This window comes from Balaenoptera musculus, chromosome 15, assembly GCF_009873245.2.
Source record: "Balaenoptera musculus isolate JJ_BM4_2016_0621 chromosome 15, mBalMus1.pri.v3, whole genome shotgun sequence".
Classification (NCBI taxonomy): domain Eukaryota; kingdom Metazoa; phylum Chordata; class Mammalia; order Artiodactyla; family Balaenopteridae; genus Balaenoptera; species Balaenoptera musculus.
This window is the reverse complement of record NC_045799.1, coordinates 27,097,187-27,124,158: the sequence shown is the minus strand read 5'-3', so window position 1 is coordinate 27,124,158 and position 26,972 is coordinate 27,097,187. Positions and strand designations below refer to the sequence as shown.

General features: G+C 37.8%; 1 protein-coding gene across 3 annotated transcripts in view; it reads left to right on the top strand.

The window, feature by feature from the left end:
• TPX2 (TPX2 microtubule nucleation factor) overlaps window positions 1-26,972 on the top strand; it is a 58,188-nt gene that overhangs the window by 22,730 nt on the left and 8,486 nt on the right. For all 3 annotated transcript variants that reach the window (XM_036827033.1, XM_036827035.1, XM_036827034.1), the window contains exons 5-14: window positions 1,314-1,440; window positions 8,839-8,967; window positions 9,863-9,991; window positions 11,547-11,668; window positions 12,638-12,789; window positions 13,999-14,170; window positions 16,178-16,316; window positions 17,140-17,356; window positions 25,605-25,700; window positions 26,714-26,890. In XM_036827033.1, the coding sequence (XP_036682928.1) occupies window positions 1,314-1,440; window positions 8,839-8,967; window positions 9,863-9,991; window positions 11,547-11,668; window positions 12,638-12,789; window positions 13,999-14,170; window positions 16,178-16,316; window positions 17,140-17,356; window positions 25,605-25,700; window positions 26,714-26,890 (1,460 nt within the window). The remainder of the gene's footprint in view (window positions 1-1,313; window positions 1,441-8,838; window positions 8,968-9,862; window positions 9,992-11,546; window positions 11,669-12,637; window positions 12,790-13,998; window positions 14,171-16,177; window positions 16,317-17,139; window positions 17,357-25,604; window positions 25,701-26,713; window positions 26,891-26,972) is intronic.

Genomic DNA, 26,972 nt, shown 5'->3' with positions numbered 1-26,972 from the left:
TGTCTTTTGATTGGAACATTTAGTCCATCTGCATGTAATTATTGATATGTATCTACTTATCGCCATTTTGTTAATTGTTTTTGGGTTGTTTTTGTATGTCAGGTTTTGTTCCTTTGTTCTTTTTTTGTTCTCTTCCCTTGTGGTTTGATGACTGTCTTTAGTGTTATATTTGGATTCCTTCTCTTTTTGTGTGTGTGTGTATCTATTATAGATTTTTGGTTTGTGATTACCATGAGGTTTATATTTATCAATCTGTATATCTCTTTGATTACTTTAAGTTGCTGATCTCATAATTTCAAATGCATTTTAACAACCCAGCATTTGTACTCTCCTCCCCATATGATTACTGTTTTGACATCATATTTTACATCTGATTGTTTCGTGTGTCCCTTAACTGCTTATTGTAGATACAGATGGTTTTACTACTTTTGTCTTTTAACCTTCCTATTAGCTTTGTATGTGGTTGATTTACTACTTTTACTGTATATTTGCCTTTACCAATGAGTTATTTCCTTTTGTAATGTTCATGTTTCTAGTTGTGGTCTTTTCTTTTTCACTTAGTGAAGTCCCTTTAACATTTCTTATAAAGCTGCCTTTGGTAGTGCTGAAATCTTTTAGCTTTTGCATGTCTGTAAAACTTTTGATGTGTCCATCAAATCTGAATGAGAGCCTTGCTGGGGAAAGTACTCTTGGTTGTAGGTTTTTCCCTTTCATCGCTTTAAATATATTGTGCCACTTCCTTCTGGCCTGCAGTTTCTGCTGAAAAGTCAGCTGATAGCCTTATGGGAGTTTCCTTGTATGTAACTTGTTGCTTTTTCCTTGCTACTTTTAATATAGAATTGCATATTAAAAGATTTTTTCTTGACTTCTCTGAAGGCATTGTTCTGTTATCTTTTATCATCCTGTGTTACTGATGAGGAATTCAGCTTATCCTATTTTCCTTCCTTAGGTGATTTGTTTTTCTCTATGGAAGCTTTCAGAATTTTATCTTTTTAAAATGTCATGAGAAGATGTTAAAAAAAAAAATGTCATGAGAATGTGTTTGGGACACTTTTTTCCGAGGTGATGCCTTAGGCTGGCAAATAGGCAGGCCCTGGATACTTCATTTCTGCTTCAACCAAAGTAGCTTTTATAAATTACTCTTCTGCATAAGATTTCACTGCTTAGGAGGGATACACACACACACACACACACACACAAAATTTGCAATCTAGAATTCTGTATTAAGTCATATATATATATACACATGTATCTCTCATCTCCAACTCATTTCCTTGGGATTTGAGTACTGACTAGTTTTTGCTCTCTTGTAGTTGACAACACTTATAACAAAGAGGCTGAAAAAGAAAACCTGGTGGAAGAGTCCATTCCAACAAATGCTTGTTCTTCTCTGAAAGTCAAAGGAACCACATCAAGAAATATCCTAGCTCAGCCTCAGAGGTAAGACTGTTTTGGTGTTCAAAAGTGGTGGTTATATTAATAATGTTCAAAGAAGAGTTACTGGAGCACCTACTATGTGTCCCATACTACATTAGACTCTTCATGTTACCTTATTTAATCTTCATAACATTTATGAGTTGTAGTTAACATGCTTAATTTATAGATAAGGGCTCAGAGGTACTAAGTTGCTTGCCCAAGGCAGATTTATTTCAGAGACAGGATTCAGACTGATCACATTGGTTCCAAAGTCCTTGCTATTTGCGCTGTCAACATGGGTTGCCATTTACATTTATTTGTATGGATATGTGGCAGGTTTGTTTTTTTTTTTTTCCTGTGTATAGGTTGTAAATACACTTCATAAGGGCAAGTGTCATGTATCCTTAGTACCTAACAGTGTCTTGCAGGAGCAAAGCTGAATAAAGTCTTGAGTGAAGGGGTGGATGGATGGGTGGGGTAAGCTGTACTCTTGGCACTAGGAGCCTCTGAAAATCTCATGTCTTTGAATGTTGCACTTTGTATCAGTATCCTCTTTTTAACCAAAACAAAGCTGTTAGTCTTAATATTAGTTGCCTTCAGATGGCACTAATCAAAAGATTATTTGAATTAGATTTTTAAAAACTTTCACTTGGGAGTTCCTGGTGGTCCAGTGGTTAGGACTCAACACTTTCACTGCCATGGCCTGGGTTCAATCCCTGGTTGGGGAACTAAGATTCCACAAGCTGCACAACATGGCCAAAAAAAAAAAAAACCAAAACCTTCACCATCTAATAATTACCACTCACCCATAGAGTTTAAATTCCAGGACTGGGGACTTCCTTGGTGTCCAGTGGCTAAGATTCCACGCTCCTTATGCAGGGGGCCCAGGTTAGTTCCCTGGCCAGGGAACTAGATCCCACATGCTGCAACTAAGAGTTCGTATGCCACAACTAAAGATTCCATATACCACAACTAAAAGATCCCGTATGCTGCAATGAAGATCCCAAGTGCCGCAACTAAGACCCGGTGCAGCCAAATAAACAAATAAATATTTAAAAATAAATAAATAAATTCCAGAACTATTTAATGCTTTATACTTTGATGTCAACAATATTGAGGAATGGCAGAGTATTTATAATACTATTGCTCAGAAGTAATGAAATTACCCTTTACAAAGCCTCATGCTGGTATAAGGGGATCACCTTTTGAAGATGGTATCATATGTGCTTATTTTAATCTTTTCTGGTGAAGAAGCCCCTTTTGATTGAAAAATTCTGTGAGATTCAACCAGCTATCACAGGAGATTTAAGAGATTGCTACAGGTTGATTCTATGGTTTCTGTTCCATGTTTAGATTGTTAAGTCCCTATGGAAAAGGGACCCAGTATCCTATAGATTTCTTCAGAGTCCAAGATAGTGCTAGTGTCTTGGCTTCTGCATTTTGAATATGTATATGATTACTAGAATTGCCCCACATTCTGAATGAATTTTTGAATGCTTTTTGGAAATGATGGTATGACAGAAAGCCAGCTGTTCACAGAGTCAGAAGACCTGAATTGTTTTTGTTTCATTTGTTTTAAAGGCAGGTATCTCTACTACTCAAAACCTTAGTTTACTGAGAATAACCGTCTCTCTCAGGCTTATTGCAAGAAATGGCCAAATAGGATAACATGTAGTAGTAGTTTGTAAATGAGGCTGCATTATGAAAATGCATAAAGAGGTAAAACATTAGTGCCATTTATCTTAGATCTCAGATTTATCTTAGTCTAGGGATGCCTAATCGAGAAAAGAATAGCAGATGGAATAGGAAGGTATAGATGATCATACAAATTTCCTACTATTTTCGTCTCACATGATTTTGATGGATAAGCTAAAAGATGGCCAAAACTCCTTTGACTCAGAATAGTTAAAAGTCCATAAGGCCTTAGTCTATAATAATAATTTTTCCATACAGGTGTTGCTTTACCACATATTTTTAAAATAAATTTATTTATTTATTTATTTATTTATTTTTGGCTGCATTGGGTCTTCGTTGCTGTGTGTGGACTTTCTCTAGTTGTGGCGAGCGGGGCTACTCTTTGTTGCAGTGCACGGGCTTCTCATTGCGGTGGCTTCTCTTGTTGCGGAGCACGGGCTCTAGGCGTGCGGGCTTCAGTAGCTGTGGCTCGAAGGCTCTAGAGTGCAGGCTCAATAGTTGTGGTGCACGGGCTTAGTTGCTCCGCAGCATGTGGGATCTTCCCAGACCAGGGCTCGAACCCGTGTCTCCTGCATTGGCAGGCAGATTCTCAACCACTGCGCCACCAGGGAAGCCCCACATATATGTTTTAATTTTTATAGTCTCATCCCTTAGCAACTTCTCCCTAAAGACATTCAGCAATTCTTCTCTTGACTTTATAATATCATTGTATATTGAATTTTAGTAGTGGTCCAAAATGACCATGTCTTCATGTACTTTGCCTTATTTCCTTCTAATTTTTAATGAAACCCTGTCCATTTAAAAAAAATTAACTAATTTTATTGGGGTATAATTTGCATATAGTAAAATGTACAGCTCTTGAGGGCACAGTCTGATTAGTTTTGACAAGCCTATAATGCAACCACGATACCAATATAGAACAAATTCCATCACCTCAGAACATTCCCTCATTCCTCTCCCTTTAAAGTCAACTTTTACTGTTCTTTCTGCCTTCTCACTTTCCCGCCTCCCACCCAGAGGCAGCCACTGTTCTGATTTCTGTCGCCATAGATTAACTTTGCCTGTTCTAGATATTTTTATAAATGGAATTGTATAGTATGTACTCTTTTATATCTGAGTTCTTTCACTTAGCATGTGCTTTTGAGATTCATTCATGTCATTGCATGTATTAATATTTTGTTCCTTTTTATTGCTGATAATAAATTCTGTTGGATGGATATACCACAGTTTATCCATTAACCAGTTGAGGACATTTGAGTTGTTTCCAGTTTGGGGTTATTATAAATAAAGCTTCTATGAGTAGTTTGCCTATAGATTTTTGTGAGGATGTGTTTCTCTTGGGTGAATACCTAGGAGTGAAATTGCTGGACTGTACTGCTAAGTGTATGTTTAGAAGAAACAGAATTTTCCCAAAGTGACTGTACCATTTTACATTCCCATTAGCAGTATATGAGAGTATCAGTTGCTCCATATCCTGGCCAACACTTGGTATTGTCAGTCTTTTTAATGATATTTCATTGTATTTTTTAAAAATAAATTTATTTATTTATTTATTTATTTTTGGCTACGTTGGGTCTTTGTTGCTGTGCTCAGGCTTTCTGTAGTTGCAGCGAGCAGGGGCTACTCTTCGTTGTGATGTGGTGTGCGGGCTTCTCATTGCGGTGGCTTCTCTTGTTGTGGAGCACGGGCTCTAGGCGCGTGGGCTCAGTAGTTGTGGAACGCAGGCTCAGTAGTTGTGGCTCGTGGGCTCTAGAGCACAGGCTCAGTAGTTGTGGCACATGGGCTTAGTTGCTCTGCGGCATGTGGGATCTTCCCGGACCAAGGCTGGAACCCGTGTCCCCTTCATTGGCAGGCAGATTCTTAACCACTGCGCCACCAGGGTAGTCCCTCATTGCATTTTTAATTTGTATTTTTCTGATGACTGATGATGTTGATCACATTTTCATGTGATTACTGGCCATTCATATATCTGCATATACAGTTGTTTTTTCAGTCTGGCTCCCTGGAGTCTCCCCTGTGCCTGAAAATGTTAGCAGTCAGCCAAGACCGAGTAGAGTTTATACTCAGGCTTAAGTGTTCATCCTCTCTGGTTCTCTAGCTTCTCATTTTGCCTCTAAATTTCCAGTTGTTTTGCCAGCCCTAATGTTTGTCTTCTGATACCTAAAGCTAGTAAGACTTTAGCTGTGTGCCATTCTACTATATACACATTGGGGAATGCACTGAATCAAAAAAAACCCAGCAAACTCACCAGTCTTACCTAGTGCACTTATGTCTTTTAAGGATGGACACCTCACCAGTTTCTGCTTTTTCCCTGGGCCCCCCAGTCTCCTCTAAACATGCATAGTTAGCATATATAGTAATACATAGGAATTTGTGCAGAGTTTTGGCTCAGACTTTGGGTGATACCTTTTCTGTAGCTCTTTCACTTCCGGGACTTTCCTCCTAAGTTTCCAGCTGCTGTACTGGCCTGAATTCTATCTTCCATTATCTACGGCCAGTGAGATTAGAGTTTTTTGCTTCTGGAGCTGCGGCATTTGGGGTGTGCCCTCAGGCAAAAAAGCTACTAACTCATAACTCTTAACCTTTGTAGTTGCTTTTCATGGATAAATGTTTCTCTTTTTTCTGCCTGCTTTTGGTCACTTTTCAGTGCCTTCAAATAGTCATATTTTTATATATTGTGTACATTTTGTAATAATATGCAAGAAGATTTGCATGATAAATGCACTCTGCATTACTCCATGTAATTGTTTTTATGAGTACTTTTAGAGATTGATATGAAGATATTTGCAGATGAAAGATCTGAAATTTGGGATTTGCTTCAAAAGCTGGGGGGGCGGTGGATGGAGGGAAAATTGACAGTGTGATTGGCTATAAGTTGAAATTTTTAAAGCTTAATGATGAGTAGTACCTGGTGGTTCGTTATATTATTCTCTTTTTACTAAGTTTTAAATTCTTCATGATAAAGATTTTAAAATTAGGTACTCTATGCAATCTAATAAAAATTTGAATATACACTAATACATCTTAAGACTTGAGAGAAATTAAACAAGATCTAAATAAATGGCAGGACATAACCATGTTCATGGTTTGAGAGACTCAATAATGTAAATATGTCAAATCTCCTTATCTGATATATAGATTCAATGCAATCTCTACAAAAATCCCAAAGGTTTTCATTTTGGACATTGATAAATTGATGCTAAAATTTATACAGAAATGCAAAGGTCCAAGAATAGTCAAAATACTTCTGAAGTGTTTAGTAGATAGCAATATTATAAAGCTACAGTAATTAAGACTTTGTGATATTACCCAAGGATAAATGAGACCAATGGAATCAAATAAAAGCTTACTCTCTCAAATATGGACACAATATATGACAAATGTGGTACTGCAGACCTTTGGGGAGAGGGTGTTTTTATTTTTCCCCCTTCAATAAACAATGATTGGACAATGGATAGCCACATAAAACAAAATGAGACTGAGCCCCTACCTCACTCCATAGAAAACAGTCAGTACAAGGTGGATTGTAGATCTAAATGTGAAAGCTAAAGCTCATGTAAGGAAATATAGGAGAATATCTTCATGACCTTGGAATAAGGAAAGATTTCTTAAATAGAATACACACAGAAAAACACTGACATGCTTTTAGGGAAGGAGGTTGTTGTATTTGAGCATATTTGTCTAATCAGATGATAACCATAAGGAGAGTGAAACGCCAACCCCCAGATTGGGAGGAGATATTTGTAACACTAAAAACCTACAAAGGCCCTCATATTCACAGAATATAAAGAATTCCTACTAATCAATTAGAAAAGGGTTGACAATGCAGTAGAAAACAACCAAGAGACTTAACTAGCACTTTATGAAAGAGGATGGCCAAATGGCCAGTAAACATATGGAAAGGTGCTCAGTCTCACTGGGAAAAGCAAATTAAAACCACAATGAGTTTCTACTCTGTACCAATTTATATGATTAAAATTAAGTCATCTGACAATACTGAGTGTTTTGGAGAACGTAGAGCAGTGTAGACTTTTGTAAATTAGGCAGTGTAAGCATAAATTGGTACAAGCACCTTGGAAAATAACTTTAGTTGATAAACCAATGTCTATCAATGACCTAGCAATCTTACAACTTAACATACCCAACAACAATGTGTACATAAAGAGACATTATGTGAGAATCAACAGTAGGCTGGATAACTAATGGTATGTTCCTACAATGAATGTTACACAGCATTGAAAATCAGTGAATTAGAACTACGTGAGTCAATGTGGTTGAATCTCACAAACATAATGTTGAATAAAATAAACCAAGACAGAAAAAATGCTTGCAGTAGTCTGATTTTTTTAAAAAATTTATTTATTTATTTTTATTTATTTATTTTTGGCTGCGTTGGGTCTTCCTTGCTGCGTGCATGCTTTCTCCAGTTGTAGTGAGCGGGGGCTACTCTTTGTTGCGGTGCGTGGGCTTCTCATTGCGGTGGCTTCTCTTGTTGCGGAGCACGGGCTCTAGGCGTGTGGGCTTCAGTAGTTAGGGCACAAGGACTCAGTAGTTGTGGCTTTTGGGCTCTAGAGTGCAGGCTCAGTAGTTGTGGCACACGGGCTTCATTGCTCCGCGGCATGTGGGAACTTCCTGGACCAGGGCTTGAACTCTTGTCCACTGCATTGGCAGATGGATTCTTAACCACTGCGCCACCAGGGAAGCCCAGTAGTCTGATTATTACATAACGTTTTTTGTTTCCTTTCCAAACTAACAGACCATGTTTATGGAATGCATGTTTGTATGGTAAAATGATAAAGAAAAAGTAATCATTACTGTAAAAGTCAAGATAGCATCTGCTGCCATTGTTTTGTTTGTCTATGTGGTGATTTCATGAGTCTTCACTTTGTAATCATTTAACTTAATTTTTGTTTTGTGTACTTTTTTTTTTTTTTTTAAATTTATTTATTTATTTATTTATGGCTGTGTTGGGTCTTCGTTTCTGTGCGAGGGCTCTCTCTAGTTGTGGCAAGCGGGGGCCACTCTTCATCGCAGTGCGCGAGCCTCTCACTATCGCAGCCTCTCTTGTTGCGGAGCACAGGCTCCAGACGCGCAGGCTCAGTAGTTGTGGCTCACGGGCCTAGTTGCTCTGCGGCATGTGGGATCTCCCCAGACCAGGGCTCGAACCCGTGTCCCCTGCATTGGCAGGCAGATTCTCAACCACTGCGCCACCAGGGAAGCCCTGTTTTGTGTACTTTTTATTATGTGTTATATATTTTAACAAAAATAGGGGACCATGGCTAAAAGAAAGAGGAGAAAATAAACACTTGGTAGTAAATTTCCAGGAGATCTGATTTCTAATTTTAAGTCTGACAGCAGCTAGCTGTGTAACAGGGTCAAGTTACCTCATCTTTTTTTACTTTTACTCATACTTCCAAAAGGAGGGAGTTGTACTAGGTGATTGCCAGTGCCTTTTTACAAAATTAAATCAGCTCTATTGAGGTCTAATTTACAAACACCAATGCACTTAAGTATCAACATTTTATGGTGAATTTTCAAAAACTATCAACAAGACAAGAAAGTATTAGATTTTTAGAGCAGAAATAATACCACTTTTTTTTTTTAGAGCAGAAATAATACTTTTTATAGCCCTTTGTAGTTTGACATATTTTCACATTTCTGAGGAGTATTTGCATATATAGTAGATGTATTCATTACAAATAAGTTTTGTCGATTCTTCTACCATAGAAGATCTCTTAGGCTCTCTGCTCAGAAGAATTTGGAACAGAAAGAAAAACATCATGTACAAATGAAAGCCAAGAGATGTGCTACTCCTGTAATCGTCAGTGAAATTCCACCCTCCAAAAAAATGAAAGTGTAAGTAGCCACAGCTTCTGTCTGTTGACATAGATTTTACCCTGTTTGCTCCTATGGTAATAGCAAGCAGAATACATGGTGCTTGTTCTTATTTTTATCAGTTAGGAATGTATTTTGCTGAAGGTAATAGCCTATTTAACTAGAGAGGTTTAAAGAATAGTGATTTATTTGCTTCACAGAAGTCTGAAAGTAGTTTGCTGCTAGCTTTGGTTCAATGACATCTCTTTGAGTCTTAGTTTTTTTTTTCATACTTGTTGCTCAAGATGGCTGCTCTGTGTTTCTTAGCTTCTTCTTTGTGCTTGTTGCCTCATTATCTGAAGATAGCTGCTATATCTCTAGGTATCATATCCATGTTTGAGAGAAGAAGAAGAAGGGTCTGGCAAAGAAAGAGGGGCAGCACCCATATCAGGAAAGTGAAATATTTTCCAGAAACGCTTATGTTATACCTCAGTTGACTGAACTGTAAATTAGATCCCCTCTAGTTGCAGTAGAGACCGTTGAAGCAAGTACAATACTTTTGCCTTCATACATTGCTGCCCCAAACAAAATCGGGGTTCTGTTAATAAGAAAGAAAGTGGAATAAATATTGAGAAGACAACTAACTGTCTGGCATTTGTTCATTTGATGATGAGCAGTTGGAATCTCTTCCTACCCTCTTGAACCATCACCAGACAACTCTTATCCTGACTTCTTTTGGCATTCTCAAAGTTTACCCATTGTAGCCATTGGTATATATGATCTGATGATACTATTGGAAGAATCTTGCTGTTGAAACATGGTTGTTGTCCTGAAGAATGAGAAAATTTAAGCCATGTGTGGTAGATCTGGGGAGGAGGGTAGAGCTGGATATGCTGTAGGGAATTGAGAGAATATTTTTTGTCCTTTTCAACTCAAGTTCTCACAATAAAAAGAAGCCAGGGGAAGAGGAAGAAGGCAGTGCTCATCAAGATACTTCTGAAAAGAATGAGTCTTCCCCAGAGAAAGCCAAGGGCAGACATACTGTGCCTTGTATCCCACCTGTAAGGTATGATTCTATCCTGAATTTCAGCTTTAGAGTCAGTAGAGTAAAATTACAAATGGGTACATCTACAGTCTGTTTGATGCACATGGAGCTTGGGAAACTCCGAAAGCCATAACCATGGTAAGGTAAATTGTTTTATGTCCTTGTGGGTGCTTGAGTCTTACAGATTGAAAAAAATTAACTATTAAAACAAACGTAAAAGAAACATAGAAGGAAAAAGTTAGTGAAGGTTCTTACTACTGAAATTGAACAGTTTTTATTTTGCCAAGCTCCCTTCTGGACTTTACTCAAGTAAAATACATATTTTTACAATCAGTGTATCAGCAATCTTTGGGTTCTGCTTTATTCACTCGCTATGAGACTGTTTTATTTTCTGTACTGCTACAAAATCTTCACATTTACCCTTTTTTTGATAGATCGGTAGCATTCTATCAAATTATATTTAACTACTTCCTGTTGAAAATGCTGTTTCCGATTTTTCACTATTATAAGGAATCAATGAACATCTTTACAGGCAGATCCTTTTCTTTGGGTAGTCTCCTCAGGAAAAGGAAAGAGAAATTCCTTGATCTAAGATTATGGTCAGTTTTCTGGCTATTGATATTTATTGCTAATTTTATTTCCAAAATGAATGTGTGAATTTACAGTGCCATCAACTTTGAATGAATATTTTTATTTCCTTGTAGTCTCATCTGCATTGAATTTTTTTTACTTTAAAAATTGTTTCAGATTTAACTGATATGTTGATGGCATCAAATTATTTTAATTTTTATGTGTTTGCTGACAAGATTGTATAACTATTATTGTAAGCATCTTTTTCAAAGTTCCTCTTGGGTGAATCATCTGTTTCCTTTTCTATTTATCTATAAGTGGTCTTAGTGATGTTCTCATTACTAAGAATGGCTACTTTATTTTATTGTTATTATTTTTTTAAGAATGGCTACTTTAAATTGAACTTTTGCTATGTGTCCAGTATTTCAGAAACATTATCTGACTTAATAGTCACAAGTATTCTGTGAGAACAAGTATTCATATTACCCATTTTATATTGGAGAAAACTGAGGCTCACAGAGGTTAAATAGTTTTCTCAAGATCACACAGGCAGAAAATGAAACAACAGCGTTGGGATTTGAATTCTGGTTGGCTTTACTCCTAAGTCTGTTCTCTCTATCACAATATATATTTTATGTATATTAACCTCTTGCCATGTTTGTTGAAAATATTACTACTGGTATTTTAGTTTTAGTTTTTCTTGTGGCATAAAAGTTAATCATTATATAGTCAAATTTGTGGATATTTTGTAATATCTTCTATAGTCTATTTTAGCTGTTTTTTCAGAAACTTTTTCAATATTTTAGAATAAATTTTGTATCTTTTTTTCATAGTGTTATCTAAGTTAATATCAATTTATTAGGTAATACTTTTTGGTTTTGATGGTTATTTTATCACAGGTTAAAAATCTAATCTATATAATGCCTTTAGATTTTTTTAACCACTGAGTCACTTTCTCCTCTCCTCTCCTCTCCTCTGTCATCTCCTTTACTGATTTGCCTTTTAGGCAGAAGATTCTAAAAAGTACTGAGGAGCAGGAGTTGGAGAAGAGAATGAAAATGCAGCAAGAGGTGGTAGAGATGCGGAAAAAGAATGAAGAATTCAAGAAATTTGCTCTTGCAGGAGCAGGTCAGCTTGGTTCTGATTGAGTCTGATTTATGAGGGGGTGCTTCTCATAATCTTGGTAGGGTTTTCAAAGTCTCTAAAGCACAAAAGTCTTTCTTGGTCAGTAGTCAGCATAAAAAGATGTGTTTATTTAGAAACCTGGACATGGGTACCATTCATATCCCAGTGATCATTCCCTAGAACATTTTACATATGTTGGTCCTTTCTTAGAGCATGCTGTTCCTCTCCATCTCTAACTGAAGAAGTCACACCCATCTTTTGAGGCCTTTTTCCATGAGTCCTTACCTCATTTCTCTAAGTGGAGTTAATTCCTCCCTCCTTTTTTCTCCTAATTCTTCTTCTTTGTATTAGAATAAGAAGGAACTAGGATTGAGACAGAAGATAGAGCAGTTGGGCAGACCAGTTTTTTGTTATTGTCTTCCCATTTTATCCTAGTCAGAGGAAAAGACAGCTGAGTGAATCCAGTTGTAGTTGTGGAGGAAAGTATGACTGAGAGAGCTGAAGGGATCAGAGTTCTGCTTTGCTTTGGCATAATTATTATTGGTGGAGTCAAAGCTGTGAAGCTCTGCTTACTGGGTTGAAAAGCCTCTCTGGAGTTTATAGGGTATCTCTCTTAGAGATGCTTAGTTAAGTGTGCTTTTAAAGTCAATTCATAGCTTTTCCTATCAAAAGTATTCCAGTTTCTCTGTCTCCAGAGCTATGACCACAACTGGGAGGTGGGATTCTTCTCCCCTGTGCTACCTTATTACAGTTTGCCTCTGACCGAAAGGCCTCAAACCCAGTAGTACTAAATGAATAAGGCACATATATTGGTGTCCCTGAGGACTGTTTCAAGTGTTGGCTTGTATGTAGAGAGTGAACAAAGTTAGATCCATGGTAATAGAAATACCAAAAGGACTGGATAAAAGGAGACTTACTTTATGTTCTCTATTCTTAGTATTATCTGTGTGTTTTACTCTGCTCCTCACTCAGGGCTCCCTGTGAAGAAATCAGTGAGCCAGGTAACCAAATCAGTTGACTTCCACTTCCTCACAGATGAGCGAATCAAACAACATCCTAAGAACCAGGAGGAGTATAAGGAAGTAAACTTTACATCTGAACTGCGAAAGCATCCTCCATCTCCTGTAAGTTGATAGACTAAATTAATATTCTTGTTAATAATTCAGTGAGGATTCTGGTGTAGTATTTGTGGTCACTACTTACAATAATATAATTGAGAGAAGCATATGTTTTTGAGTTAAGATAGATCTAAATCCTCACTTTGCCCCTGTTAGCTGTGTAATCTTGGATAAATCACTCTATGTCTCTGGGAAGCATCTTATCAAGTTGCTGTGAAAACTGAATTGAGAATGTACACAAAACACATAGAATTATGTGTGGCAAATCATAGGTACAGGCTTGTTACAGCTTGTGCTATTACAAAATTTTTGAAAAAATCTTGTGTCTGCAAAGTTGTGTGCAAAATATAACAGGGTTTATGGGGAAAATGGGATTGGGGCAGACCACTCAAATCCAGTTTTGTTACCAGAGCACTAACAAAAACAGTAACAATCCTAAATAAAAATGCTAGCACTAAGAATTTCTCCTTGCATTTGCAGTCACCATCATCACTTGTTGAAGTCAGTGCTTTGCAGTCTTAAATCCTGGGGTTGTGCTTCTTCCTTTGGGACGTAAGTCCTTGAAGAATTTTGTTTCCAATCAGAGACCAATTTTATCAAAATTAATGACCCAAAGTGTAGGCTTCTTCATCAGTCAGTTTTTGGTAGGATGTGTGGAGAGAATTTGATTCAGGCAGCTGCCTGACCTGATTCAGATCCAGAAGCCCAATTAAAAATTTTTAAATGGGACTGGGGATGGGATACCTTTGCAGCTTTTTTTGCTTCTAAGAAAACTTGCTCTTGATTGCTTCAAAACATTAACATGCTTGGGAAAAATCACCTTATGTACTCTTACAGAACAGATAATTTGTTAAGGGCTAGATGCTTTCTCCCCCTTTTTATTTTATTTTTATTTTTATTTTTAAATTTTTTTGGCCACGCTGTGTGGCTTGTGGGATCTTAGTTCCCCAACCAGGGATTGAACCCGCGCCTCCTGCAGTGGAAGCACAGAGTCCTAACCACTGGACCGCCAGGGAATTCCCCTCTCCCCCTTTTTAAAAGATGGGAATAGACTGTTTATAACCCTTGCTCAAGGACTGACAACTTAAGAAGAATAATCATCTTGGCTTTACACAGGCCCTTTTTCTTTTGATCCTTTGTACTGAGTTTATGGCTTGTGGTAGATCTGAGCTCTTCCATAACACTTCATTTGGGGAACAACTTCTTTCTTTTCAGGCCCGAGTGACTAAGGGATGCACCATTGTTATGCCTTTCAACCTGTCCCAGGGAAAGAAAAGAACATTTGGTGAGACGGCTTCTACGTATGTGCCCCTTGCACAGCAGGTTGAAGCCTTCCATAAACGAACCCCTAACAGATATCACTTGAGGAGCAAGAAGGATGATATTAGTAAGTTTCTTTCCAGTATCATACCTGGCTGGAGCCTCCCCTAGAATTCCCTTTCCTTACATCTTAGGCGCAAATTTGCCTTTAGTTGAAATCCTCACTTTTGAACTAAAGCATGACATGTTCCTATACGCAGACAACAAATGTATACATAGTTGAGCATTTCTCAAACCACCCAGCTATCTGTCCACTTATACCCATCAACCACCTTGATCCTCCTGATCAATAATTGGCCAAGGGGAATTAAGTTAACCTGAGATGTCATTACACATCAAGGCTATCTTTACCATGTGTCAGTGTACATTTACTCACCTACAGAAAATGAAAGCATTCCATTCACTTAAGGTTGTGTGCTTTTTGTTCAGCGATTCAATAAATGTTTTACCACTACAAAGCAGACACTCTGTGTGGTGTAGGGAGTATAGAGGTGAGCAAAACAGACTTGGTGCTACTCAACATCAAGTTTCTAATTCAGTGAGACAGATAAACAAATAGATCATTACAAATTATGGTAAGTGCTGTGCATGTGGAGGGAGATGTAAGAATCAAGGGAGGTGCGAGATAGGGAGAGCAGGTCTAGGTCTATATGCTGAGAAGTCCTTAGCAGGGAAAGAAGATGAAGATAGAGGAGAGAAAAGAGATAACCGATGATTAAGTCCCTGTGCAGGCAGGTAGGAGAGGGATACTTAGCACAAGTGGAGTGATTGTTCTTTGAAAGGAGGGTGGAAGAGAGCAATGGGTGCAGATGCTGCTGAGTTTGATCTATATTTCTGTTTTTGTGCCAGTACCATGAAGAGGCTGTCTTTTCTCCATTGTATATTTTTGTGCTGGTGAGTTTGTAGATTTGGTGGTGAACAGATAGGAGTAATCTAATCTAGTAGCATCTATCTTTATGAAAATAATTCCTACGAAAAGAAGGTAAAGAAGTTTGAGGAGTGGAGGTGTGGTATACAATAGTTGTCAAGAGTGTAGGGTAGTATTCTGGATAAAGCAGAATCCTTTTGTTTTGACTTTGAAGGTTTCTAAATTTTTTCTGCCTTTGCATAGGCACTGTTTAGTGCTATGTTAGGTAGCCAGATGAATTCCTTTAAGGACAGCATTTCCTAATATTGTTATTATGTTCTAGTAACCAGTTGTCAGATTTTATATTATGAAAATAATGAAATGTCTTCTTTATTCTAATGGAAATGTAAATATTAACCATGACTTTCCAAATAATACATGACTGTTAGAGTCTTATATACATTTCTCTTAGAATCTTGGTCCTGGCAAATAGAAACATTATTTTCTGCAATTTTTATTTAAAACTTTGTACTGTTATAGCTCAAAAATAGTTATATGTATACTTGAAGGCTGGCTTATTTCTAAAATAAGTAGATTTGGTTTCCATCTCCCACTGTTAGGTAATAAGGTCTAAATTAGAGGATTCATTCTATGTAATTATGAAAATTGACAAGGTTGCTCCTGGCCAGATAAATCAATATTTTCTATGAGTGGTGGTGATGATCTTAATACTGATGCTTTGACGTAGTTTTTTCTTACTTTTTCCATTTGACTTTCTGTGAGAGGTGGTCTTGATGTTTTGATGTAGACACTTTTAGGGAATTCATAATATCGGGAGTTATTACTTGGTCTTTAGAAAGGCCTTATTTTAAAGCTGGAATAAGTGAAAATCTTATTTGTCAATAACAAGCAAAATAGTTGGCACTGTCACTAGAAAGTCAGTACAGGCCTGTGCAGTGAAAAGGAATCCATCAGACGTAAATGGATTTCAGATTCAGAAGATGATAGCAGAGTTTACCCAAGGGCTACCTTCATCATACTCTTCAGTAAAGAGTGATAGGGGAGAAGGGACTGAATGTTTATCAGATTGACTGACATGAGCTGAGCTGAGTGTAGAGCGCCAGCCACTCTGTGGTTTGGCATCTCTGGGCTGCCTAGCTGAGTCAGCACCTACAGGTAAACGGGGTCTTGGAGAGCTAAGTGAATGTCTGTGATCTCGGTTTACAGCTCTGTTACCCTCCAAATCTGTGGCCAAGATATGCAGAGACCCACAGACTCCTGTGCTGCAAACCAAACAGCGTGCAAGACCTGTGACCTGCAAAAGTGCAGCGGAGCAGGAGGCTGAGGAGCTCGAGAAACTGCAGCAGTAAGTTTCACTGCCAGTGTTTGAGGAGGAGTTCCAAGAACGTGCCTACTTTCTTTTCAGTTCTGTAAGGGGCACAGTTAACTATTTTTCTTGCTTTGGGAATTATGGCATTTGAGCTACAGGCTCTGCCTTGCCACTGTGATGAAAGGATTGAAAGTGGGAATATGGAGCTGTCCTGGAGTGTAAACTGGTAAAACACTATTGTGGAGGTTGCAGTGGGAGAACTCCAATAAGGAGTGTCCTCTGAGGTTAGTTTAGGTAGATCTCACCCTTTTATGGCTACCCAAGGGATTGTTACAGCTGTTATCAGTGGAGGGAACTGGAACTTAATGTGATTAGAGCTAGAGTTTGTCTCCTGTATTCGTCTTTCTTCCTTCTTGTACTTTCTTTTTCTAAAAAAAGTTATTTATTTATTTGGCTGCACCACGTCTTAGTTGCAGCATGGGGGCTCTTTTAGTTGTGGCATGCGGGATCTAGTTCCCTGATCAGGGATCAAACCTGGACCCCCTGCATTGGGAGCTCGGAGTCTTAACCACTGGACCACCAGGGAAGTCCCCTTCTTTTACTTCTTTTTAAAAGGGGGAGTTTCCTCTTGCAGAGAGACCCCGATCTTTAAAGTGATGGGAATATTAGACTGTCTCATTTATTCTTTGCTCTAGAGGTAGAGATAATGGCTATGAAGAGAGTTGAAATTTTGCTGTGCATGATGGGTAATTTTAATGAGTATTATTTTTCTGGTTTTGGCCTACTTTGTTGTTTATGTAGTTTCCATTTTATTAAAAAAATATTTTTTGTGGTTGTCACTTAAACTCTCACCTTACAGATACAAATTCAAAGCACAGGAACTTGATCCCAGAATTCTTGAAGGTGGGCCCATCTTGCCTAAGAAACCGCCTGTGAAGCCATCCACTCAGCCTATTGGCTTTGATTTGGAAATTGAGAAGAGGATCCAGGAGCGAGAGTCAAAGAAGAAATTGGAGGATGAACACTTTGAATTTCATTCTAAGCCCTGCCCTACTAAGATCTTGGAAGATGTTGTGGTAAGAGTGGGGAGGCTCTGCGAGCTGGCAGAAGTGCCCTGCTCATGACCACAGATCCACCCATTCACAAATGTTTGAGTAGATACGTGATCAGGGCATCATATTAGGAGCTGTGGGTGATAAAGAGACATGTCAGAGGTGGATTTTGCTCTCAGGAAACTTAAAGTCCAGTAAGGGATACAGTATAGGTATAAATAATATAAAGAGTGACAGAAGTGCTCCTAGAGAGGTGACAGTTAAAAGTGCTATAAGTATTCAAAGGAGATAATGATTTCTTCCAGATAGAAGGTTCAGGGAATGCTTTGTGGAGGAGGGAGCATTTGATCTGAGCCTTGGCAATGTATAGTAGTCGTCCTCATCATCGTCATCTTCCTGTCGTTACTGTCATGATAGCTGACACTTTCACTATGTGCCAGACACTGCTTCAAGCCCTTTTTGTATATTAACCCATTCATTTTGATCAGAACCCCTTCAGGTTGTCTACTCTAATTCTCACCAGTTTCAGATGAGGCACTTGAGGCACAGAGAGGTTAAATAGCATTCGTAGAGTACTCAGCTGGTAAGTAGTGGAATAAGTATAAGAATTCAGGCACTGTGGCTCCAGAGTTTGTGACCTTAACACTTCATTATATTGCCTCTTCACTCTATGGTGGAATTTGGACTTATAGAAATGCAGATGAAATGGACTGGCCGAGCATTCCAGGCAGTGGGAGTAACATAAAAAAAGTCCAAAGGTGGAAAGCATGGGGCGGCTACTGGGAACTGTAAATGGGTCATTTAAGCTGGAGAAAAGAAGTATATCAAGAGAAGCACCTGGAACCTAGATTAGAGAAGTGGGTTGTAGTTTGATGATGGGCTCACAGTCATGATTTTAGAGAAAATATACAATCAAGAAGAGATGCCACAGTCAGAGAAGAAGTAATGGAGTTCAGCACCTGCATAAGTGCAAAGATGGTTTTCAGGTATATTTCCAGGCAGATGGGGAAACATCCTCCTCCCAGTTTGGATTGCCTTATGTCCAGGTACTAAGAACTGTTTTCCCATCCTCTTTCTTTTTGCTTATCCTTTAGGGTCCCCATAGTTTTAAGTGAAACTTTGCACCAATATACAGTTGGCCCTCCTTACCCATAGGTTATGTATCTGCAGATTTAACTAACCATGGATTGAAAATATTCAGGAAAAAAACTAGAAAGTTCCAAAAAGCAAAACTTGAATTTGCTGCTCTCAGGCAGCTATTTACATAGCATTTACATTGTATTAGGTATTATAAGTAATCTAGAGATGACTTAAAGTATACAGGAGGATGTGCATAGGTTATATGTACATACTACACCAATGTAAAGGACTTGAGCATCTTCGAATTTTGGTATCTTTGGGGGTCCTGGAATCAATTCCCTCAGGATACTGAGGGACAACTGTATTACCTTTGACTGGATATTTAGTTTTGTTTATTTTCTTAGCACTAATTCAGAAGCAATCTGAAGTTATATTTTCCAGGCTTTAAAAAAAGCATGATGATGCTTACGAATGGTTCTTCCTCTCTTCCCTCCCCGATATCTTCTTTCAATTTGAGAACTTTCTGCACATGAGACCTCTTTTCTATTCACAATGCTTTTCTTTTTTCTTTTTCTCTTTTTCTTTCTTTTTTCTTTTTTGCTGTGATGCATACGTATGATAGGCCAGACTCTGTTACACAAACTTTTAAGAAACCTCTGCCCACTCAAGTGATTAGTCTCCAAGAGCTGTGCCTTCTTTGTCATTACCTGGTGAGGAAATTGTTCTGAATACAACAAGGGAACTGTAGTTTGTATGCAGACCTCAGAATCCTAGACCCAGAAGGGCTCAATGTTTTCATTTTACACATCAGAAACCCAAGACCCAGAAAAGAGAAATGACTTCCATGAGGCTTCTGTAACGTGCATTTGGCACCTTGCTTTTAATAACATCTTTTTCTCCAAGCTCCTGGCTTTTCTCCCTGCTATAAGTTTTTTGTTTTTTATTTAATTTACCTATCACCCTCTCGATTTTTACTGTATTCTTTGTATCTCATATACCAATATTGACTTTAATTGACTTTATATATTCTTAAAATCATCAACTCATTTTAAAAGTAATTTTAAGGGGAACATTTAAATCATTATGTAAATGGAAAATCAGTACTTTTTGCCATGAATAACAACAATAATAGCTAATACTTCTATAAAGCTTATGTGCTAAGTTTTATTCTAAGCTCTTTATATGATAACTTACTTAATTCTCATAACAACCCTATGAAGTAAACACTGTAGATACTATTATCAGTCTGTTTTGTAGAGGTTAGATAACTTGCCCAAGATCACAAACTAGCCAGTGGGAGAGCTGGGATCTGAATATGGTTCCAGGGTCCATGCTCTTGTGTTAAAATAGAAGGTACCTTTTAAACTGAAAGGTTCTTAGGAAAATTCGTGATTATTTTTTAAAAAAACATGGTCTACATCCTACCTAACATCCTTTTCCATATCACCAGTATTACCTGAACTCCATTTTTAGAAACACTGATTTAGGAAATTGGTTTGGCAGTTTGTTGTACTTTGGAAATGTTGGGGTGAAGTGGTAAGTGGGGAAGGGTGACTAGAGTTCATTAGGAGTTAAGTGAGAACTTAGAGTAGCATTATACCAGGTAAGGCCTTGTTGAGAATTCTGGATAAACAGATGAGCAAAACACTAGGTAAGTATGTTAGGTGCTGCTGAATGGTTATGGTATGCTGTAGGGAAGTGATTGCCAAATCCAACTGGTTCTCAGAATCCTCTGGGATTTTATTATATAAACAGATTTCCGGGCTCCACCCCTGGAGTTTTGCTTTGTTAGGGGCAGCATAGATTAGAGAGAGCCCTGATGAAGACCTTAGTGTCTGACACACAGTAAGCAGTCATGTTGTTAATAGTAATAACTATTGCATGCTTACGTTGTACTGAGTGTTTTGTGCAGATTATCTTATTTATTTCTCATAACAACTCTTAAGAGATAATGTTCTATTTTTAACCCTACTTTTCAGATGAGGAAAGAGATGCTGAGAGGTGTCTAGTATGCAGAACCAGGATTTGAACCTGTCATCTCCTTAAACACTGTTATTCTACCCCACAATGCTGTTATCATTGTTTATTTTGGCAAATGCAGTTTTTGAGTTTGATGCCGGCTCTTTGCAGCTCTCTCCCTACTGAAATTTCCAGTGACATCACTTCAATTTTTGGATTCTAGAGAAGCAAAGCATAAAAGGAGGCAAAGATGTATTTATTCCCTTCCACTCTCTTCATTTTTTAGAAAGGGAGGCTTTGAAAGAAGAATGTGGCTTGCCCACAGAAACGTTTTTAAAAGTTGGTGGCAGAACTGAGGTTACGTGTCTTAACTTCTAGTGTTGGACTCTCAGGCAGCAGAAGAGCCTGCCTCCCAGAGTCCGAATGCACCTGTCTGTCTGCCACTGTTGTCCCCATCCGTGTCCCCTGGTGCTGAAGCTCTCTTTCCATGTGTCCTTACGGTGTTTCTTGTGCTCTCCAGTGAGTAATTTTAGCAGCAACATTTTAGGGACTTGGGGAGACCAGCAGGCTTTAAAAAATATTTTTTTTTTTTCATACTCCCTGAGATATAACATTGCTTCATGGTAATCTAATTGCTCTGGGACAGGCCTGAGAACTTGTCCCAGGGCACTTGGGGGCATATCCTGCCTTAGGAAGAAGTGCTCACCCCTAACATCCCATCCCCCATCCTGGGCTGCTTTTCCGAAATGTGTCATCTGTCCACCCACATTGCCCACTTCTAACCATGTATCACCTCTTTAGAGATACTTTCCCTCAGCTTCCTTTCAGAGTTTCCCCCATTATCCTTCAGCTCCACATTCTGTTGGGTTTCTTCAGAGCACTTGTGAAAATCAGGAAATACTTGATTTGTTACTTTTTCATTGTCTCTTTCCTCCACTAGAATGTGAACTCCCTGATAGCAGGGACCATGTATATCTGTACTGTTCACTCCTGTTTCCCCAGCACCTAAGCATCACAGCATGGGCACTGCAATATAGGGTAACTGCGTGAGCAGCAGTACAAGCTGAAGTGCACCAGCCTGTGTTAGACACTGGGAATTCAAATGGAATTAGGCACAGCCTTTGTCCTCAAAACTTTCACAGTCTGGGAGAACAGATTGACATGTAAACAAATAAGGACAGTAATGCTAATCAACATATGTTCATTGAACAATTACTACTTCTTGTAGGTGCTGTGGAGAATGCAAAGGAATGCAAATGGCAATATCGCTGCCCTCAAGGAGCTTATAACTAAAAAACCTTAAAATAATAAAACAAGAAGCCTTCTCTGTCTCTAGAAACCCAATGTCTTTTTCTTTATTTCTGATTGAGCCCCCTATTGGCTTTGATTGCAGTGGAGATGGGGTGTGGATAAATAGTTGCTGCAAGGTTGATTTTCATAAATCACCTTTCCCTCTCCCCCAAGTAATTATGAGGATTGATCCTACTCGTAAATATCTCCTTCATGGCTTACTTATTAGAGATTTCTTTTAAAATGCACATCTGTTGGGAGGATGCAGAGAGAGGGGAAAAATAGGAAAAGCAGCATTATTTTAAAAACTTGAGTCCTCAGATACTTATTTCAATTACTATATTTTATGAAAGGAAAAAAACCAAGGACTAAAAGGCTATCTCATGTTATACAGGTTGTACAGACTGGAATCAGAGCCGGGCTAAAACAGACCTCTTGACTCCTTGCTCAGTGTACTTCCCATTACCGCATATCCTTGGCTGTGTTCGAGCTACAGGCTGGTGTCCACAGGTGTCTAGGATGTTGTAGAACAATAGATTTTTGTTGTCGTTTTCTGGCAAGCATTATTTGAAAACCCATTTCATAGACTTTTGTCACTCTGATTACAAGTTCTGCTGTATTAAATTTTACTATACTAGTGATTCTGGTTTTCTTTAGGAAATGTATGAGAACTTTCACAGCAGAATGAGCATTCCCTTTACAGTGGTCACCTTGAGAGTTTATTAATTCTTTCCAAAGATTGATATTGTAGAAAGCATTTTGGAAAAGCCACTGGTCTTGGATCCTGTGGCACAGTCTTTTGGATCTCTTCAACAATGGCAAGTCTTCATATTTTAAAGATTAATTTGCTCTTAGGGGCTGGTCTAAAGTCATTGGGAACTAAAACTTCTGAGTTGTCTAAAATAATAGAGGTGGAAACAATTTTGCTTAATTAAAAGTAAAGATTGAGCAATTGCCTTGCATGGCCCTAAAACTGGCTTTGAAGGCCACTCCAAGAAAGATATTCCAAACATGTTTGGAGCAGTTGCAGCATTGTTGGGATTAAGAAGTCTCCCAGGGTATAAATTGGAGTCCAAGAGGCTTCAAGTCCAAGGTATAAATTCTGTTATTCATGCTTACTGTATTCATTCAACAAACATTCCCTGAATGCCTTATGCTTGCTAAGGTCTGTGTTAGGTATTAGGGGTTGATGGAATAACAGTCCCCACTCTCAAAGCACTCATAGGTTAGCAGGAGGAGATGAATACCTAAATAAACAAGTGCAATGAAGTTTCATACGTACCATGATAGACTATATACAGGGGAGAGTGGGATCAGTAGGTCTGGAGGAGTGGAGCGATCTATTGAAGGGTTTTATCAGAGAGGAGATGCTTTAGTGGAGGCTTGAAAAGAAGGGTTAGATGCTTCCAAGCAGCCAGAGCATTTCTGAGAGAGCATAAGCAGAGGTATTGCGATGAGAACCAGTGTTAAATTTTGGCAGCTGTCAGTAGTTCATTGTGGATGGAGGGTGATGCCTAAAGAGAGGCAAGAGATACGCCTGGAAAGTCAGGCAGGGTTCCAAATTATGAAACACCTTGTACTTCATGCCAAGGAATATGTTATACTGTTGTAGGTAGGCAGTAGGAGCCATTAAAGAATTTTAAGTCAGGAAGTAACATCAGATCTTCTGACTATAAGAAGATGGACTGGTGGAATGAGAGAAGCTGAAGGACTGCTAGAAGGCTAGTGGAATGGTACAGGCAATAGGTGATGTGGCCTGTGTCATGACAGTGAAGAGTTAGAGAGGAAGCAGAATAGAGAGCTGACGGGGCCAGCATACGGATGTGGGTATAAGAAATAAGGAGTTACTGAGGATGTCTCAAGGTTGTTTTGATTTTTTAAAATTGATCTGGTCATACACTTCGTGCAGGACGGTAGCCCTAGAGATACCATTTTGCAGTTAGGGTTAATTGCCAGATTCATGATAGTGTAAACTCTATGAGAGTTAGAATTATGTTAGTTTTGAATGATGTGCATAGTATGGTATACATAATTCAGTCTGAAAAGATTTGAGATGTTGGCAGTGTTTTGGAATCACAAAGGAGGAAAAAAATCTTTGGAGGAGTTGAATGTATTAGAATTAAGGAATATAGAAATTAAATCCCTCTTTTAATCTACCCTCAAAGAGATGTGAGAGTTAACAGCTTGGTGTTCTTTCCATATTTTATTTTCTATGCTTAGATTAATTATATATACATTTTATTTTATTTTTTTAGTATATGTGCAAGTATCTTTTAAAAATTTAATTCAGTTAATTTATTTAAATACATTTTTTTGGAGTATAGTTGATTTACAGTGTTGTGTTAGTTTCAGGTGTATAGCAAAGTGATTCTGTTATACATAGATTATTCTTTTTCAGATTCTTTTCCTATATAGGTTATTAATAGAATATTTAGAGTTCCCTGTGCTATACAGTAGGTCCTTGTTGATTATTGATGTTATATATAGTAGTGTGTGTGTGTTAATCCCCAGCTCCTATCCCTGTCCCCACCACCCTTTGATAACCATAAGTTTGTTTTCAAGATCTGTGAGTCTTTCTGTTTTGTAAGTAAGTTCGTTTATATCATTTAAAAAAATTAGATCCCACATATAAGTGATATCATATATTTGTTTTTCTTAAAAGACATCTTAAAAACACACAGAAATAATATTTAATAATAATATTTTTTGTTTCAGCAACTTGTCCCTCCCCCTTCAATATTATGAATACTGTTCTGTCAGTAATAAAGATTTATTTTCTTCTTTTTGATGACTGTATAATATTCTATTGTGTGGATGTACCACAATTTTTTAAAATTATTTTTTATTGGAGTATAGTTGATTTACAATGTTGTGTTTCTGCTGTACAGCAAAGAGAATCAGTTATACATATACATATAGCCACTCTTTTTTTAGATTCTTTTCCCATATAGGTCATTACAGAGTATTGAGTAGAGTTCCCTGTGCTATACAGTAGGTTCTTATTAGTCATGTACCACAATTAGTTATGTACCACAATTTAAGAAAGGATTTAGCCAGTTCTTTTTTGATAGATAATAGGGTTATTTGCAATTTTTTTATTCATTTAAATTTAAAAATGCTGTATTGAAATATACCTAAAAACTAAACTAGAGATCAAATACTAGAGATGTAATATTGGGTGAAAGAGTATGACCATTTAAAGATTTAGTAGCTAATTCCTAAAGGTTGTACCAATTTGTGCCCTGTACCTTACCCAACTGTATAGGAGTGCCCATTTCTCTTCACCTGCCAACACTGGTATTAACCAGTCTTTTAATTATTACTCAGTCTTATAGGTGAAAAATACCTTATTTTACTTTATATTTTTAAAAGTTATTGAGATTGAACCTCTTGTATATCTTTGTAAACTGCTTGTTCTTTGTCCAGTTATTTGGCAAAAGGAAATTAAGCTAGCCCTTGCCCAGTACTTTTTTCCATTTGCCTTTTGAGGTTAATATTTTAAAATATAAGTTCTTATTTTAGAGTATGTGGAATAGGTTTAAGAGAATGGACAGTATCTATTCTGTTCCTAGATAACATTTGGAAGTCCTTTTTGATTTTGTTTTTAAGGGATTGGGGTATAAAATGGGAGAGAAACAATAAAATATTGACAGTTTATTTTGTAGTGTTTTTCATAAATACCAAAAAAGATTTTGATGAATCCTATTTTTGTTGAATATACAACTCAAACAATGTTTTTGTTATTTGTTGTTCTTCTGTCATGTTAATCCACCTTTGGAGCGTTAATACATACCAGTCTTAGTTGGATAAGTTAACAACATACTGAAATAACTAGCTTTTTTTGATTCCTGATATGTGAACTTCTAAGAAAGGGATTGATCTCATCACACAGCCTAGTAGAGATTGTTCTAGGATATCTAATTGAGTTGCTTACTCTTTCCAGGGTGTTCCTGAAAAGAAAGTACTTCCAATCACTGTCCCCAAGTCACCGGCCTTTGCTCTGAAGAACAGAATCAGAATGCCCACCAAAGAAGATGAGGTGATTCCCTGGGATGGGGGTTTCTACTCCTCCTACATAATCATTCTAAGCATTATTCTTTCTTAAACTTAGCGGAATACAAAGGCCATCACTCTTGTCTGGAGTTGTCTTAACAATGGGTATGAATGATTGATCATCTGTTTTTGCTCTTCCAAGAACAAAGTAGTTAGTAAGGGTATGAATCTTTTGGCTTTCAGTGGTAACTGGTTGTAACTTATTGGAGTTATGTTTGTTTCTGTTGCATTGGAAATCACCCTGTTGTAACGTGGATCAAAAGTTCCCAAGACCTATACTCTATTTTGCCCCAGCTATTGTCACCATTCAGTGAGGGACTTTTAAAATTCATACTAAGCAGTTACATCCACCCTGTCCTTAACTGTCTCCATTAATCCAAGGGTTGCAAAGGTGACTGTGTGGTGATGGTTCATGAAGTTGGAATATATAAACTGTCATTGATCAGGCTAGTTTCTTGTTACATCCCCCATTTTATCTATAAATATCCAGAGTTAGGGTAATTTTACAGCAGATCTCAGGCATAAGCCTTTTTATAGGTTCATTTGAAACTAAAATACACAGTTATCTTATGTTACCAGCTTGAATGCAATCAACTTACTTGGTCCTATTCTGGGTTTGGCAACTGGGAATACTCCCAGTCACATGTGTTAGTGGAGTCTGAAGCCTGGGTCAAAGACGAGGCCAAGGTATATGCTTGGTTAGTACTTTTCTTCATTTTATTCAAACTGTTTGATCTCATTTAGTTTTTACAACCTTCCTGTGAAAAATTTTAGATCCTTTAAGAGTAATTGGGTTAGTTTATCAAATGCTTTCACACTGGTTTCACCCCTGAGAGTTGGTAGATACCCCTCTTTGATAGAAAAGGAAGCTAAGAAGCTAAGGGTTGAGTGACTTGCCTTAATTAATGACTTCTCTTATATAACGTCTTCTGACTCCACATTCAGAGGAGGTGAGCGAGAGTGAGGAATCTTGTTTCTAAACTGCATTTTTTTCTTTAGGAAGAGGAGGAGCCAGTAGCGATAAGAGCTCAACCTGTGCCATATTTTGGAATGCCTTTTAAGCCCCAAATCCCAGTGGGGAGAACTGTGGAAATATGCCCTTTCTCTTTTGATTCTCGAGACAAAGAACGTCAGTTACAGAAGGAGAAGAAAATAAAAGAACTGCAGAAAGGGGAGGTAGGTGTTTCCATTTCTGCAAGTAGCATAGTACTATTCTTTGATCCCTCAAAGGTAATCTTTTATGTTGCACTTTTAACTA